We start from the raw sequence: 13,436 nt of genomic DNA on the forward strand, positions 1-13,436 counted from the left end.
AGGAGCGGTCTCACCAGTGCCGAGTACAGAGGGAGAATAACCTCCGTCTAACTAACGTCTTGTGTTCAGTCTGATCTGTGCTGAAGTTGTCTCTCCTTCTGTCATCGCCTGCTTGCAGCCTTTCCCCATCTCAAATGCAAGGTCAGGCAGAGCCGTCTCCAAAGCTCCAAATCGGCAAGAGTTTTGACTGTTGTGAAGTTCATAATAACATAAAAATTAGTCCTCGGAACGTAATAGAATAGGCATAAGTTTTCTGGAAAGATTTATAGACAAGCCTGTAAGTTGGAAATTATATTCTGTAACTACCTCTTGTTTCATTGTGATACAAGTAGTAGTTTGTATTACAAAAAGTTAGATATTTTTTATTTAAGCTGAAGTAGACTTAAGTTTCATCTGAGTTACTGGGGAGGTACTTTTTACAAAGGCCTGTAGTGATAGGACGTGGGGGAATGGGTATAAACTGGAGAGGGACAGATTTAGACTAGACATAAGGAGGAATTTCTTCACGATGGGAGTGGTGAGACACTGGCACAGGTTGCCCAGGGAAGTCATGGATGCCCCATCCCTGGAAGTGTTCGAGGCCAGGTTGGATGGGGCCTTGAGCAGCCTGATCTAGTGGGAGGTGTCCCTGCCTATTGCAGGGGGGTTGGAACTGGATGGGCTTTAAGGTCCTTTCCAACACAAACCATTCTATGATTCTATGATTCTATGATTCTATGAACTGTATTTTTTGAAAGTTAAACAGAACGTCCCTTTGATAGCATGTTCTTTTTCAAACAGTGTTTTTCCAGACACTGCTCATTCTTTGGTGATGATAAGATCTCATGTGAAGTATGATCTGCGCTGAACAGATGTCTCTTCTGTAATCACCTCTATTTGCAGTCTCTCCGTCTCAGATGCAAGGTCAGACAGAGCTGGCTCCAAAGCTCCAAATAAGCAAAAGATTTGTCTGTTGTGAAATTCATAATAACATTAAGCAACGGAAGTGATCTGTCTGGACTTCTGCAAAGCCTTTGACACGGCCCCCCACAACATCCTTCTTTCTAAATTGGGGAGATATGGATTTGATGGGTGGACTGTTCAGTGGATAAGGAATTGGTTGGATGATTGCATTCAGAGAGTAGTGGTCAATGGTTTGATGTCCAGATGGAGACCCATGACAAGTGGCGTCCCTCAGTGGGACAAGTGTCATTTCATATTTTCATCAACTCTACAGACAGCGAGATTGAGTGCACCCTCAGCAAGTTTGTAGATGACACCAAGCTGAGGGGTGCAGTTTTCACACCAGAAGGATGGGAAGTCATCCAGAGAGACCAGGACAAGCTGGAGAAGTGAGGCTGTGAGAACCTCATCAGGTTCAATAAGGCCAAGTGCAAGGTCCTACACCTGGGTCGGGGCAATCTGTGGATTCAATACAGAATAAGGGACAACATGATTGATAGCAGCCCTGCAGAAAGGGACATGGATTTCTCATTGATGAGAAGCTTGACGTGAACCACCAATGTGTGCTCACAGCCTAAAAGGCTAAACTTATCCTGGGCTGCATCAAAAGAAGCATGGCCAGCAGGTCCAGAGAGATGATTCTGCCCTTCTATTCCTCTCTTGTGAGACCTCGCCTGCAGTCCTGTGTCCAGTTCCAGAACCCCCAACATAAGGAACATATGGAACTGTTGGAAGGGGTCCAGGGGAGGCTATGAAGATCAGAGGGCTGGAGCACCTCTGCTATGAGGTGAGAGAGTTGGGGTTGTTCAGCCTGGAGAAGAGAAGGCTCTGGGGAGACCTTATAGCAGCCTTCTGGTACCTGAAGGAGCTACAGGAAAGCTGGGGAGGGACTTTTTACAAGGGCATGGGGGAATGTCTTTAAATTGGAGGTGGGGGGAAGATTTAGAGGTGTTCAAGGCCAGGCTGGATGGGACCTTAGGCAGCCTGGTCTGATGGGAGGTGTCCCTGCCCATGGAAGGGGGGATAGAACTGGTTGAGCTTTAAGGTCCCTTCCAACTCAAACCATTCTGTGATTTTATGATTAAAATTAGTCATTGGAAAGTAACAGAATAGACATAAGATTTCTGAAGAAAATTATATACATTTATTCTTTCCCCAGCTCTTGTCTTGGTGAGCACAATTGATGGGGTCTGCTCCCTCCTGTTGCCCATGCCTGCATTAAAAGGCTCTTGCTTTCTAAAACTCCAAAACGAGTCTTAGAGAGTTTATTTGCCCGCGTTTTCGGTATCACCCTGGTCCTGCCCTCGCCCCCTCCAGAGCTCGAGGCGCTGGAGCCACGGGGCGCTTGCCCCAAGCTCATGGTGTCCCCGCGTGCGGAACGCTGGGGCGGGGCCGCGGCAGCCGCGGGGACCGGTAGCGGGGAGCACCGAGCGGCCTGGGGCTAGGGGTGCGGTTTGAGCGACGCACGCGGCTTCGGGCCCTGCGCTGCTCCAGGTACCCGCGGGCGGCTCCGCGCTGTGCACGGCGGGAGGGGACCGGGGGGAGGCAGGAGGAGAGAAGGAAAGGGGGGAGGAGGAGGACAGAGGGATAGGGAGGGCAGAGAGAGAGGGAGAGGGAAAAGGAAGGGAGAGGAGAGAGGGAGAGGAGAGAGGAGGGGAAAGGAGAGAGGGAAAGGGAGGGGAGAAGGAGACAGGAGGCAGGGGAAGGAAGAGGGAGAGGCAGACAGACTGACAGGACTGGGACAGGAGGGTCAGGCCTGTCTCTGGGATTGGTGACAGGAGGGTCAGGGCCAGCCCTGCTCCTGGGGAGTCGGGACACAGACACACAACATGCCTGACTCAGCCCAGTGGCTGGACTGGGGATGTGTGTGGTTGTGTCTCTTGGGGGAACACAGTCCTGACCTGAGTTAATGACCTGAGTCACCTCCCCTGTTTGTACATACACCCTGCACCTTGGGCGCCCAGAGTCACCCCAGCAACACAGGGTCTGTTACAGCCCTTTCACCCTGTCACTGCCCTCGGGCACCAGCAGGTCCCTGGTCCTCCCTGTCCTTCTGATCACTCCCTAGGGGCGTTGGGGATTATCCCCCACTCCAGCCTGGCTGACATGATGCAGCACCTGCCTGCCAGGGTTTTGGTGGTGGCAAAGCTCTTTGCTTGCGTGAAACCTTGGTGGTGAATGAGATGTATTTTCCTCAGTCTGTGTAGTGCTGGAACAAGCATGAGGGTTATGTGGCTGTTCTAACTTGGAGGCAGTGGGATGGTGCAAGGGATGAATATGATTTTTAACCAGGGGAGGAGAGCTTCCCACCCTAACGTGTTGGCTTCTGAAGCAAAGTTAGGTGGTGCATGAAAAAGTTACTGCAGTCATCATCTTCTCCTTCATCCCATTCCTCTGTGTTGCAGTGGTATTTTGGGGCGTGACAGTGGGTGAAGGCTGTGGGGAGACTGATTATTGGTATGTTCGGAGGGTCTTGGGTGTCGTTTCGATGGCTGTATTCTCAGAAGCTTCGGTGAAAACTCAGAGATCTGCCAGACTTTGCATTTTGACCGTGTGGCTCATTGCAGATGCTGTGCTTGAAGAAGGGAATGTTGCTAAAGCAGGTGTTGGCGCTCAGCAGGTAAGTGGTCTGAAATCAAACCTAGCAAGTAAAAGACAATATAAGGCATTAAAAGGACCTGGAGCACAAGTCTTCTAAGGAGCGGCTGAGGGAACTAGAGTTGTTTGGTCTGGAGAAAAGGAGGCTGAGGGGAGACTATTGCTGTCTACAGCTACCTGAAAGGAGGTTGTAGTGAGGTGGAGGTTGGTCTCTTCTCCCAAGTAAGAAGAGATAGGACGAGAGGAAACAGCCTCAGGTTGTTCCAGGAAGGGTTTAGACTGGAGATTAGGAAAAATTTCTGCACCCAAGGGGTTGTCAAGCACTGGAACAGGCTGCCTAGGGAAGTGGTGGAGTCACCATCCCTGCAGGTATTTAAAAGACTTGTAGATGTGATGCTTAGAGACCTGATTTAGTGCTGGACTTGGCAGTGTTAGGTTTGTGGTTGGACTTCATGATCTTAAAGGTCTTTTCCAACCTAAACAGTTCTGTGAAAAACACTTAGTCACTTCTACTGACAGTGTCAGAAAACATACTTGACAAAATGTACGTTTGATTGTGGAGGGAGGACTTTCAGCTGGTGACGGTGAGCTGAAAGGGCTATGGAACTCAAAGAAGAGAAAATGTCTTTGCTAACGGGGTCTGTCTGTGTCCGATGACCTGGGGTGTGAGCCTTTGTTCGAGTAGATTTGCTGTATTTCCACAGGTGGATGATATCAGATCTTTTAACTATTATCTTTTTTTCCTACAGAGCAGCAACACCCAGAGAAGGCCATCTGTGTGCTGCAGGTAAGGCCTCTTATTAATCCAGTGCAAGGCAAAACTTCATGTACTCAAAATAAATATTACATATTTGAGCATTTATGTCTCCTTTTGATTTTTTCTTTTTTTAGCCAATTTTGGGACTGGTTAAATAACCTGAGGGGGTGCTCTTCCACTTCCATACCTTTTTTCCAAACTGTTTCCCTATTTTTGGCTAAGCAGGTGGCACTAGTCATGATTACGCTGTTGAGTAACTACAGTCAGACACTACTGACCATATCACTGCCCAGGAACTGACTTACACCCCTGTGAGGTTCCACTTTCATGCTTATTGAGCTGCTGGAGTCCATTGTCACAATTTAAAATAGAATTTGATTTTGGTGTGGAGGCAAACTCTGAGTGACCTAGATCCTCTGTGTTCAGTTTCTCTTTGCTGTTCTGAGCTTCATTTCTTAAAATGAGGGTTATTGAGGGTTTTATTTTTACCCTGGAGAAGGAAGTGTAAATAAAAGCTGATGCAGTTTTGATTTGGCTTCCTATCATATGAATATTTGAATAGAACTGGATATAAAATCATGCAGGGCTCAGATCCATCATAGCAGCATCACCACTGTCGCGTAAAAGGAGACAGATGTAACATTTCATCAGTGTCCTCACCATCCACTGGTACTGACAAGTCTGTATTTTTTCTTTGTTTGCCTAAGAATTCACCTGGGAAATGAGTCACTTTTAATCTCTTCCTCCCTTATTTGTTGCTCACCGTAACCAACTGTAAATTGCAACATGCACCGGCTGTCTGCATGGGTGAGAGATCAGCCCAAGCCTGCCTTTGCCTTCCATCAAAGAATCAAGGGCAAATTCTTACCCCCAGTGTGGATTTTGGTCTTTCAAAGCACCCACATATGTTTGTTAAAAGAAGGGCTGTCTGCCATTCAGCTGGAAACCTGTTTGCTCTGCTTTGATTTTAAGGTGGAGCATTTGTGAGTTGCCACAGACACTACAGATCCCGTCCATCGCATGGTATTGGGAGGTTTAAGTACCTGCTCCCAAAGGAGGTAGGCATAAGAACTCCCCTGCTGTGCTTGCTTTCAGTGGATCTATCTTTTTACAGTCTCGTTTAAATGTTGGTATTATTAATTCCATGGCTGAAGAACCATATTAAAGAGGAATAATGTAATGGTTTATTGCTACTTCTCTCAATAGAGACTGTTGCATTACATGAAGTACCCACTCGTGACACTGTATAAATGCTTTCTTTTGTCCAGTACATTTTTCTTGAAATTAATGAGTGGTTTTGGGAGGGAGGAATCTCTTCCTGATGCTGAATTCAACACCCCACTTCAAATAATTGCAGAATATTGTGATCAGGTCTTATTTGCATTTAAAATTTAACATTCCCTGAAATTTGGAAAGGTGACAATTTTTGTGGAAGGAGGAAACAATGACAGCTGCCTTGAAGGCAGGAACTGAATCAAACCCCAGTTTGTTTTCTATTCCTTAGTTTCTTCTGGAAGAAATTTATCATGGTATGCATGTACTTTCTGTGTGACTTCTGTGGTGCTGCCATCCAAGAACTGAACTGCTCAGTCTGAGAACATCTGTTGAGATAATGTCATCCCAGTTTTGTAGTCAGGGAAAATGAGCATGGACGGGCTGTGATTTGTTTGACATCGTTCAACAAACCTTTGTTAGAATCACCTGAACATGGTCTTCTCTGCGGGCCAACATTAATGCTTTTTATTTCCATCTTTCTTCAAAACAGGTATGCTTTCTATTTTGTCTTTAATGTTTATTTTAATATAGGCTCCAAAGAAGAAAAAGGATAAAGTTCAGATGAAAGAGATAGATGTTGGGACCGAACACGAGTATGGAGATATCAACATCCAGATGACTTCCTATGATATGTGTCTCGTGGAGCACTTTGCTCAGTATGTGCATAAACTCTGCAACCGTCTCTCTGTTAGAGTGAAAGAAAGGTATGAGGAACTTGGCTCTGTGTTTGTCATCCCTTGCAATCGTGTTGTGTTAGGCCGTGCAAGGCTTGTAGATGGTCATACTTTGCAGGCAAGGACATAATCTATTCCCTCTGATAGCTTCTCACGTGTAAATCTGAGTCTTCTGTCATCTGCCTGCTGTTCTCTTTTTGTGCCTCTTTATGGTTTTGGATGCTTTATTCATATAAGAAAGGCTGTAATGGAGTTACTCAGGCACTGACTGAAGAGATCTCAGAGGAAAAAATAGCTGTTAATTTTCATTTTTTGAGAAAAAGGCATAAGTCTGTGGGTGCTGAGCCAGGCAATGTAGGCTTAAGTCTTGCTGACTTTTGCTGCTCTTTTTTCTTTATAGTGTTTCTTCCAGGCTCCGTGCATATATTGCAGTGTAAGCAAGTCATACTGTTTATGCGAACAAGCATGAGCTTGGGAAACCCCTGAAGATTGTGGGAGAGCTGCCCACTACTTTAGTGTGGTAGCAGAGGATGCTTCAGCTGCCCACTAGATATCCAAAGCAGGTGTACCCTGATAGCAGCTTTGCTGGTTTTAGTGAGTCTAGAGAATGTGATAGAGCTCCTTGGTGCCCGCAGTAGTTGCTGGGAGAAGAACTGCATTGCTGTATAAGGAAGTAAAAATATTCAGTGGTGATTCTCAAAAATGTGTATCTTTAGCTGTACCTCTGAGTATAAACTCTGGTTCCTGCTCACACTGACTAAACCTGTTGTTTTCTTTATGTTCCTCCACTTTGCTGAACTGTCAGCTGTCTATCTGAAACCCTGTGCCCGTAAATCACTCGCTTGTAGTCTCTGTGTTGTCTTTCACAGCAAACAGACTAAAAATTTTGATGCATTGGTGACTGGTAGGTGTTAGTTTTGAGAATTACACCTGGCAGCACTAAGAAATTGTAATGGTGTCAGCAGCAACGTGCTGGAAAAAGTTTGCAGAGAAATCCCACAGCCTGAGACTGTTGATACACCGAAAATTCTGTAGCTTTATTACCTCATATCATACTTGTATTGTCTGAGATTGGAATTGGTGTGCAGAGTTCAGTATGTACAGAAAGAAATTATTTGCCCTTTAAGAGCAAAAACTGTAGGGTAAAACGTGGGCAGTAAGATGGAGCCTATTGTGCAAATAGAGACTGGGAGGCTGAGGTCTTTGGGGTAACACTAACCAGAGAGTAGAACCTGATCGAGTGCCTGATTGTACTCCTGTTCAATTAACAGAGGTGAAAATAATGTCTTTTAAGTGATGCATTTCAGTAGTGGCCTTCAGCACTCTTCCAAATTAACAGATTACAAAATAAGTCAAAACTGTTGGTTTAAAGCTGTCCTTCAACTATTTAAAAAAAGCGAAAAGTTCTCTTTCTGGCTGGTGTTTGTAGCTGAAATGGGTTTTTGCTGGCAATAGTACTGCAGGCTTCTCCCTTATCTCTTTCCAGTAAAACACACGGCTTCTGCCAGTGCTTGATTTGCAAGATACGTTGTTCGCATAATTAATTTCTCATGAAAAGTTAATCTCCTTCCACGTTCTCTGCTGCTGGAGGTTGATTCATTCCTGTAAAGTAGTACAAATCTATCCTCCCTGTCCTAAGCACTGACCTGTGATTCCTGCAGCTATGCGATGCCAACCAAAACCAATGAAGTGCTGTTCTTGGAAGAGCGAGGTTCCAAAATGCAGCTGGATGCGGTCCTTACTACCCATCAGAGGGTTGTCCAGGTATGAGCTGGCATTTACTCTTGTGGAGTGCATCCTGTCTCAGGCTCTCAAAACCCCTTAACCATTGGACTTAAGTCCTTTGAACAAATGAAAGGTGTAATTTGTGCTTAATTTGAAGCACAAAGAAGTACAATTAGATTTTACTCACAAAGCAGAAGAGGGATCCTGGATCCTGTATTTCAGACAGAAGATTTATTATCTATTTTATGCAGAATACTTGATAGAAGGGGTAGAAAAGTCACATTTAAGGGTGAATGATTAGACAAATTTGATGAAGTTTAAAAATACTGTTAGTATTGAAGCCAGTTCAAAAGTGTACAAATGATTGAATTAAATAGGTCCTTCTCCTAAGAGACTTTTTCCTAGTTTATTGTATATTTCTTTGCTATATGCTAAGTCTCTGCTGAATTACGTTTTAAACCTAGAGGTAGACTTTTTCCACTGAGAACTGGGGTGTGGTTAATGCTGGGGCCAGCAGATTTGCTGTGGCAGCCATTGCAGTAGTCTTACCTAAATTAAGATCTTCCTGCATGGCTAAGCATCTTTACATGCAGGAGATTATGCAGGCTGGGGTGGGAAGCACAATATTCATAGAGGAGAGCCAAAATTAGAGTTTTGGGCCCTACTGTATGCAAGAGGTGTGTGCATGAAGCAGAGAGCGCTTCTCTGATGAAGTGGTTGCCTGCCATGGGCTCATACCAAAATGGACTCTCTTCCTCTTCCACTAATACAAGGGGTCCATTTTGTATGCGATGTTTTGCTCCTGCAGCACTTTTATTTCTTCTTTCAGATCACTGGTTTGAGTGCAACATTTGCTCCGATACTCTTGGAAGTTATTCAGAGTAATCAGCCTGAAGGGGTCCATCTGTTAGTGAAAGAGGTACGCTTAATTTTACCAGTACCTTTGCATTTAGGTCGCGGATATGATGCGTGGTGTGAATTTGCTTTGAAAATATGGACCTAGTCCTGAGACTACTTTCTACTCTAGATTTATGGATACCCAGGATCTCCCAGAACCAGGCCCTCGCTTGATCTATCAAAAAACATTTTCTCAAATTCTTGATGAGTGTTTCATTTTCCATTTAGACCCCTATAATTAGAGCCACAGAAGGTATCTTCCCAGCCAGCCCTAGAGATCTGTAGGAAAGGGCAGGTTGCAAGTTGTTTTCCTTTGCTGCCACAGATTCCCTGCAACTTGGAAGGGAAAACTTTCTTTCAGCAGTGCTTCACTGCCTCCTATTTGGGAATTGCCAGAAACTTCACAGAGCTGTTGGTGGCAAAGCTGGGACTGGAAACCTAAATGCTGTGCCCTGTTTTGCTGGAATTTGCTCTGGAAGAGGTTGGGCTTGTTTTCTCAGCACTGAGGACTTCAGGACACAACTCCACTCACTGGTGTACCGGACATAAGGAGATATTTAAACTTCTGACATTTTACGTTCAGACAAAACAGTCCCAGGAAGCTCTATTTAATCAGGGACAAAAGATTTTTGTGCCTTGAGAGGGAAGTCAATACAGTAAACTCAAATATGAACACACAGGTGGCTTCGTAAGTGGCTTTTGAAGAATGTTTAGTTATCTCCAGATCTACAAAACCAGAAGGAATACAGGAGAAGGTCTCATGAGTACAGTCATCTTCTCTGCTTTGGTCACAGCCCCATCCCTGACTTAGGGCTGCCATTTCTATCTTTTTTTTTAATTTTTGCTGATGGCTTTGTCTCTGAAGGGAGAACGGTGACATTGTGCCATTTGCAAATCTCGCAGTCTGATGCAGGAGTCCGAGGGCAAGACCCAAGCTGGTTTCCTAGGACCAGCAGTGCAGAAGAGAGACTAAAAGCTTTGGGTTGCTCTTGGAAAGTTCTGGAGAAAGTGGCAGGTCTCCTCAGGAAGACAGATGCAGTTGTGATAGGCAGTGGCAGTTTGGGGCATCCAGTTGACTTCTTCAGCATGACACCACCATTCACTCTTCCAAAAGCTGCCAAGTGAGGAGGAGCCTACAAGTCTGAATTTTAGAGTCCGCATGTCCATAGCTGCCAGGCTCACTTGCTGCCAGAAGCTTTCTGCCCCTTTCTGCCCTACCTTTTTACCCCAGAAGCTGCTCCTGTAGGAGGCTGGATGTAAGAGAGGAGGCTTAGAGCTCTACCACCAGCTTCCAGGTTGAGCTTCCCAGGAGATCCAAGCCTGAGTGACTCTCCACTGGGGCTTCCTGCTCATGGGATTCAGTGGGCATTTAAGTCTTATGCTTTTCCACTTTTAAGTGATTTTTTTTGCGAGAGGGTTTGTCTTCCTCTTAATTTCAAAAAGACCTCAAGAGGCGATTCTGATTTGATTGGGGTTTTTTTTTGACTCTCTTCACAGCACACAGAAGCTGACTTCAAGAGCCGGTTAAAGTCTCGGCCAGAACTTGAAGAGCTGCTAGCGCAGATGAGCTGAGATGAAGAACAGTCTGTCTCTTACAGAGCCAGCCCTGGGAAAGGGAGGCTTCTCCACAGCTACTCGAGCCTCCAGAAGATGACTTCATGAGCACTGTACTGATATGTTGGTGATCTGGGAGAAATTTCCACTGTTGTCAAGCAGCTTGTCTTAATAAAGACAAATACTTGTGTCTGACTGATTTGTACACTGAGTGAAGAGGATCCACAAAGAAACATGACTATTCCCAGCCTTTTTTCTCCCCCTGTATGTTTTGGTATAGGAGGATTTCTGTGAGTTTTAGTCTGCAGCAATCTCTGCAAGTTAATGCTGTACCGCAGCTCTCCCAGATGCTACTGCTGTGGAAGTGATTGTTGTGCTCCTTTCATCAGCTAAAGGCTGGAGCAACGCATTATTCTCACAGAAGTGTTTAAATTGCTTTGCTGATGTGAATAGCACCTTGGAGCCCTGGGAGGGTTGGGAGTGGTCATCCCCAAGCAGTTGAACAACAGAAAAAAAGCAAGGAAAGACAGAGGCAGGGAGGTTGGAGCTGTGTCAGGCAGTGCACGAGAAAGTCCTCCTTAATTTTTGATTTATATTTCAAGCCATAAAGGACAAACTGTCCTCTGGATCTCCAGAGTCAAGCTACTTTTCACAACAGCTGTTTGGAAAGCAAGAAATCCTTTGTCCCTTGACACATCTCAGAAGCACAAGGCATGTGGCACCATCCCGGGAAACTCCCTAGATATGGGGCTGAATTTGGTCAGGCTGTTCAGCTGCTTCTCACCATCCTGCAAAACCCAAAGCCCCTGGGAGCTGTGGCTTTTGGGTGCATGTATGGCTGCTGGGTTGAACAGGTCACAGTGCTTGTTTTTTCACTCTAATACTTGTTATTTCAAATTCTGAGACAGGGTGCACACAGATGTTTTTTATTTAGGCTGGAACTGAGATCTGACACCTGATCTCACCCTCCTATTAGGAAGTAGGTTATCACCAAATCTGAGCCCTGGTTTGACAGATGCTAAGAAGAGATTCTATTCCTGCCCAAAAATCTTGTTGGTTTGGGTTGTTTTTCTCTCTTCTAGCATCAGCTAGAATCATAAAATGGTTTGGATTGGAAGGAGCCTTAAAGCTCATCCAGTTCCAACCCCCATGTCATGGGCAGGGACACGTCCCACCAGACCAGGCTGCCCAAGGCCCCATCCACCCTGGCTTTGAACACCCCTAGGGAAGGGACATCCACAACTTCCCTGGGCAACCTGCACCAGTGCCTTACTATCCACATCCTGAAGATTTTCTTCCTAATGTCTAGTCTAAATCTTTCCCTCTACAATTTAAATCCATTGAAAGCTCTCTAGAAACAAGGGAAATAACTCGTTCATTAGCACTTTCCCCCAAGCTGGGGCCCCTCATGGTCCCACACAGCTGTGATTTCTGGCTGGTAGTGCTGAAGCCCAGCCCCTGGGCAGCCCTGGCACTCACCTCTCTCTGATACAGCCTGGAAATCTTCCTCTGGCAAAATCCACAGGCTCCCTCCCCTTGCCAGACCACAAAGAGCTGCTTTATTTTCTTTTTCACAGCTTATTTGCAGCATTCAGGTGAGCATCCCTCCTCCTGAGAGCCCTTTCCTCTCATACCTAATGCTTGTTTGCAGACTATGCTAAGCTGGGTGGAAATGTCGATCTGCTGCAGGGTTGGGAGGCTCTGCAAAGGGATCTGAACAGGCTGGACCAATAGCATGAGGTTTAACAAGGCCAAGAGCCGGGTCCTGCACTTGTGCAGTGCTACAGACTAGAAGTCTGTCTAGAAAGCTGCCTGGAGGAGAGGGACCTGGGGGTGTTGGTTGACAGTGACTGAACATGAGCCAGCAGTGTGCCCAGGTGGCCAAGAAGGCCAATGGCATCTTGGCTTGTATCAGAAACAGCGTGACCAGCAGGTCCAGGGAGGTTATTCTCCCTCTGTACTTAGCACTGGTGAGACCGCTCCTCGAATACTGTGTTCAGTTCTGGGCCCCTCACCACAAGAAGGATGTTGAGGCTCTGGAGCGAGTCCAGAGAAGAGCAACAAAGCTGGTGAAGGGGCTGGAGAACAGGCCTTATGAGGAGCAGCTGAGAGAGCTGGGGTTGTTTAGCCTGGAGGAGGCTGAGGGGTGACCTTATTGCTCTCTATAACTGCCTGAAAGGAGGTTGTGGAGAGGAGGGAGCTGGCCTCTTCTCCCAAGTGACAGGGGACAGGACAAGAGGGAATGGCCTCAAGCTCTGCCAGGGGAGATTTAGGCTGGATATTAGGAAAAAATTCTTCACAGAAAGAGTCATTGGGCACTGGCAGAGGCTGCCCAGTGAGGTGGTTGAGTCACCTTCCCTGGAGGTGTTTAAGGCACGGGTGGACGAGGTGCTAAGGGACATGGTTTAGTGTTTGATAGGAGTGGTTGGCCTCAACGATCCAGTGGGTCTCTTCCAACCTGGTTATTCTATGATTCTTCCCAGAGATAAATCTTCATCAAAATTGTGTCCCATGGCACACAAGGTTATCACTGCTGGGAAAAAGCTCTAGGATGGTACAGGGAAGGACATGGAGTGGAAATCCACAACAGGACTGTTGTACCCAGCCTGGGTGCTGTGAGTGCTGCCCGTCTGGGACGTTTTGATACAGCCTAAAGAAAAGGAGACTGAGAGGAGACCTTATTGCTCTCTACAACTACCTGAAAGAAGGTTGTGGAGAGGGAGCTGGCATCTTCTCCCAAGTGACAGGGGACAGGACAAGGGTGAATGGACTCAAGTTGTACCAGAGAGGTTAAGATTGGACATCAGGAAAAATTTCTTCACTGAGAGGGTCATCAGGCACTGGAACAGGCTGCCCAGGGAGGTGGTTGAGTCATCTTCCCTGGAGGTGTTTAAAAGATGGGTGGATGAAGTGCTGAGGGACATGGTTTAGTGACTGATGGGAATAGTTGGACTCGATGATCCAGTGGGTCCTTTCCAACCTGGTGATTCTGTGATTCTACGATTTTGGTGTGT

At 46.2% G+C, this 13,436-nt stretch overlaps 1 protein-coding gene across 1 annotated transcript; it reads left to right on the forward strand.

Annotated features, from left to right (window-relative positions):
- Positions 1–2,394: 2,394 nt before the first annotated feature.
- On the forward strand, positions 2,395–10,617 carry MRPL48 (mitochondrial ribosomal protein L48). Its single transcript, XM_069883305.1, has 8 exons — positions 2,395–2,436; positions 3,510–3,562; positions 4,290–4,327; positions 5,270–5,355; positions 6,104–6,276; positions 7,908–8,010; positions 8,801–8,890; positions 10,366–10,617. Exons 2-8 carry the CDS (start codon positions 3,510–3,512, stop codon positions 10,438–10,440), a joined length of 618 nt encoding a protein of 205 aa, XP_069739406.1. The 5' UTR covers positions 2,395–2,436; the 3' UTR covers positions 10,441–10,617.
- Positions 10,618–13,436: the final 2,819 nt, after the last annotated feature.

The sequence above is a fragment of the Phaenicophaeus curvirostris genome, chromosome 1, assembly GCF_032191515.1.
Source record: "Phaenicophaeus curvirostris isolate KB17595 chromosome 1, BPBGC_Pcur_1.0, whole genome shotgun sequence".
Lineage (NCBI taxonomy): Eukaryota > Metazoa > Chordata > Aves > Cuculiformes > Cuculidae > Phaenicophaeus > Phaenicophaeus curvirostris.